Below are 4504 nucleotides of genomic sequence, written 5' to 3' on the forward strand. Positions count from 1 at the left end.
CGTGCGGGTGACACGTAAAAGCACCCACTACACTCTCTGAGTGGTTGGCGTTAGGAAGGGCATCCAGCTGTAGAAACTCTGCCAAATTAGATTGGAGCCTGGTGTTGCCATCCGGTTTCACCAGTCCTCAGTCAAATCGTCCTACCCATGCTAGCATGGAAGGCGGACGTTAAACGATGATGATGATGATGATATATATATATATATATATATATATATATATAGTTTCTGACTGCAAATTCCCTCACAAGACATTAGTTGGCCCATGGCTAGAATCGAAGACACTTTCTTAAGGTGCCACACAATGGGACGGAACCTAAAACTACAATAAGCTTCTTAACCAGACAGCTAAATCCACTTATAATTTGTGTACAAATGAGGCTTCACCTGAAGATTTGAATTAATACTTTAATAGAGGTTGTCTCAGGTGTGTCAATATTGGAATGGTTAATAAAGGTGGGCTAAGGTGAGTTTGTGTTAATTTTAATTACAAGCAATAACAGGTGGGTTAGTGGTGGTTAAGGTTCGAAAATATAGAATGAATCCAAACTTACGTGCCAGACTTAAAGAGAAATGTCATTACCAGACTGTGTGGGAAACGAACCTTGCAACCATATCTAAAACAGGAATAATAATAATAATAATAATAATAATAATAATAATAATAACAACAACAACAACACAAATTGCTAACAAGTGGACAAGGCACGAAATTAAGTGGGGTAAGATTAGTCAATCAACAAGAGTAACCGTTTGTGAGTGAATTTGGTAGAAGGAAATCGTTCTGAAACCTGTCAAGTGGACACGTTGTGTGTGTGTGTGTGTGTGTGTGTGTGTGTGCGCGTGTGTGTGTGCGTGCGTGCATTTTTGTGTGTAAGTTTGTAGGTGTATATTTTTCTTACATTTCTTTTATTTATATATTTTTTTCTCGCTTCAGCCGCTGAATTGCAGCCATGCTGGGGTACGAAGGGTGTGGTCGCATAAATCCACCCCAGTATTTATTAAGTTTAATACCTATTTTTTCGATTTCTTTTGGCGAACTGCTAAGTTATGTGGACGAAAACAATCAACACACCAAGCGATGGTGGGAGACAAACACACACACACAAGTTTTTGAACGATATCCGTCGGTCAAGGAGAAACCATTTTCCATCACAGAATTCTTCGAACATGATGCAAAGCAACAACATCATAGTGACCGCTTCTTATGGTGTCGGGTAACAGGATGTGACAATGTTCATGCCTTTCCCATTCACATTAATAAAATAACCTTGATTATAGAAATGGCATGGGAAGAGTTACGTCCCTTGAAAATATTCAACTGTGCACGAACGAAAAAATGTTCGACTTGCTTTCTCTTTCTTCACAGCAATTGACTCCATTACTTTTGTAATTACTGTTTGCTGATTTGGAACAACACAGGAGCCCTTTGATTGGATTGCTTTATTGCAATGTAATGTTTGATGTTTGCGGGTGTTTAAGCAAAGTAAAGTACATGAAACCATTGATAATTATGAAAGCCATAATATCATCTAAGTAGGTTACATACAACATGTGACCTCCTTCTAGCTGTCTCTCATGAAAAGAAAAGATTTCCATGAAAATCCGATTTCTTATTTCCAATACATTCATTTCTGTATCTTAATGCTACATCACATTCCTGGCACTCATACAGGGAATGCTACTACTCTAGATACATTTCAGAAAGCCATCAATGGGGAGAGACTCTAAGTGGGCATTTCATATGCAAGAAATGATGGCCAAATCTCCCTCACATTACACCCAACTTCAAACAATATATTTTATATCTGATCCCCATGGATTTTTATAAATGACATGATTGAAACTTACACCTGATGGGCTCATGCACTTTTTTCCTCTTTCTTTTATTCTTAACTTGTGCCTTAAAAAGTGAACCCTTTCCCAACAAATTGCAGAGCACCTGAGAAGTGCATTCAATAAACTCATTATTATTAGAACTTGTTGTTCCTTTAGAGTCAAAACCATAATTTCTTCAAGTATTCTAGTATTCAATTCTATTAACAGTTTCAGCCAAGGAGCTCACAGCATTACAAATTATGATTCTATAAAAAATATAACATTTTCAGATTTATGATTTATACATCTGAGAAAAAAAAGTAAGGAATATCTCCCCCTCCCCATCACGAATCCTTAAAACAGACACAAAGAAGTTACGGTTTTAGGCACAATAAATAATTTTCAACTCTACTGTACCAGAAAGCCCATAATTTTGTAATATATGAGTATAAATTAATAACATGAACATTTGTGAATATATTTATGGATGGATTTTTGTAGGTGTGTGTGTATGTGTGTCACTGTGTTCTTGTCAGTCCTCACACACACACAACCAGTATTGGTCCTCATAATTTAGTGATAGAAATAAGTACCAGACTTTCAAATAAGTACTGGGGTCAATTCCTCCAACTAAACCCTTTAAGGCAGTGTCCATGCATGGCCACAGTCCAATGACTGAAACAAGTAAAAAAAACAACTTTTTATACAAAGTGAACCTGGGAAAAGCACAAAGTAAAAAAGACTGCTTTGACAATTACCAGAGAATTTCCAGAAGCCTATGATGGAGGAGGTGCTTCAGGACTTCACCCCAACAACACTTCCCAACATGGTGGGAAGAGAAGTTGGATGGATGGATAACTCATGAAGCCCCCATCTGACTACTCATCCCACTAGAAATTATCATCAACCTCTTTAAAATCACACCCTAATGAAAAACAATAATAGCACAAAAAAAAAAAAACAATTCTTAAACACCTCAAAAACATCCCCTATGACAGACAAGCCGACCACAGCAGAACATTTGAAAAACAGATGGAGGCCGCCAATAAACTGATATCAATCGAGTTGACAAAGTGAAAATGGTACGATAAATACCAAGATCACAAAATATTTGTCTAAAATAAATTCATTCATTTCTAGGATGTTTAATTAATTCCAAAGAGATCAGTTCATTCTTTGGTGGTTGAGTTCGATAAAATGAAGATGGCACACGCGTGACTCTATGGCTCCGGGTTGTCCGACTGGGAGGCACTTTGCACAAGTGCCTTCTACTACATCCCTGGGCTGACCAAAGCCTTGTGGGTGGATTTGGTTGATGGAAACTGAAAGAAGCCCACCGTATGTGTGTGTGTGTGTCCCACACCACTGCTTCACAAATGGTGTTGGTTTGTTTATGTCCCTGTAATTTAGCGGTTCGGCATAAGAGACAGAATAAGTATCAGACCTTAAAAATTAGATACTAGGGTCAACTCGTTCGACAAAAAAACCCCTTCAAGGCGGTGTCCCAGTATGACTACCGTCCAATGATTGAAACAAGATAAAAACGATAAATGAAGAATCGATTTGTGTTGCTGTCAATTCATTCTTGATCTGAATTGAATTTATATGATCGAAGACAACGGCTAACGTTTGATTGGTATTTTATCGACCCTTGTTGTAGGCAAATCTATGCCCTAAGCCAGGCTAAAGCGTTTGACCCGAGCCAAAAAACAAAAGAAAAATAGTGTAAGAGATGTAAAACAATTTGCTCTGAACGAATATGAGAAAAAAAAATGCGCGCTCTCGAATGGGGTGATATGGGGGGAGAGGACATCGTCAAACGATGGCCTTACCTCGGAGGCTGAACCCCAAGTTAACCTTGGGTGGAATTGAACGTAAAGGCCTTAACTAAATACCAGAAGGTATTTTGCTCGACACTCCACCGATTCTGTCAAAACATCGATTATCGATCAAGCTGAGCCGGTGGAAGGTTTTTTTTTTTCTGAAATAAGTGTAAGAACTTTACGCAGTAAAAAAAACAGACATAAAAAGTGAAAATATATTATATAAAAGGATCTCACGTACACAATGCCATTCCTGAAGGCTTTGATTAGCGAAAGATAAGGTTTGTATTTCTCGTTGGAAAGAATCGCGTTGATGAGAACAAGAGCTGAAGCCATGGTGTCTCCGGTGCAATGACAAAATATTACACCGTGATAATTGGTCCACTTCGCTCACGTCTCTCTCCGTTAAACATCTCGGTGTCGAGTCTCTGTAACATCCCTGGCCTAATTACAGAAAGTATTTTGAGTTCCGTGACAGAATTGAAAGCCTTTTGCTTTCTCATGTTATTATTACAATAATGAATGAATGATTGTTGATTCAACATGAAACATTATTGCTGCAAAAACAGTATTATCTTTCTTTTTTACTTTTCATTACAATCTTTAATTTTTGATAAAATCCTTAAAATGTTTGTTTAAATAAACCAATTTCAAGAAATTCTCTAGTGGGCCACAAAATAAAAGTCTGCGGGATGCACGCGGCCCGCGGGCCTCAGGTTGGCCAGCCCTGTTCTATAATGTCACTCAGTCTGCTAGAAATAACAGCCAAAATTTCGACGCTAAACAGCGCCGTGTCGTTTTATATAAAAAATATCGGTCAAACTAAAGAGTTTGACCCGAGTAAAAAAAAATAGGTGTAAAAC

The 4504-nt window shown here is 37.9% G+C and overlaps 1 protein-coding gene across 1 annotated transcript in view; it reads right to left on the reverse strand.

Annotated features, from left to right (window-relative positions):
• The window catches only part of LOC106881472 (peroxisomal membrane protein 4), an 8380-nt gene extending 4375 nt beyond the window's left edge, over positions 1-4005 (reverse strand). The window contains exons 1-2 of the mRNA XM_014931865.1: positions 3883-4005; positions 555-617 (exon numbers count right to left, since the gene is read on the reverse strand). Coding sequence (XP_014787351.1) covers positions 555-617; positions 3883-3977 — 158 coding nt within the window. The 5' untranslated portion in view covers positions 3978-4005. The remainder of the gene's footprint in view (positions 1-554; positions 618-3882) is intronic.
• Positions 4006-4504: the final 499 nt, after the last annotated feature.

The sequence above is a fragment of the Octopus bimaculoides genome, chromosome 24, assembly GCF_001194135.2.
Source record: "Octopus bimaculoides isolate UCB-OBI-ISO-001 chromosome 24, ASM119413v2, whole genome shotgun sequence".
NCBI lineage: Eukaryota > Metazoa > Mollusca > Cephalopoda > Octopoda > Octopodidae > Octopus > Octopus bimaculoides.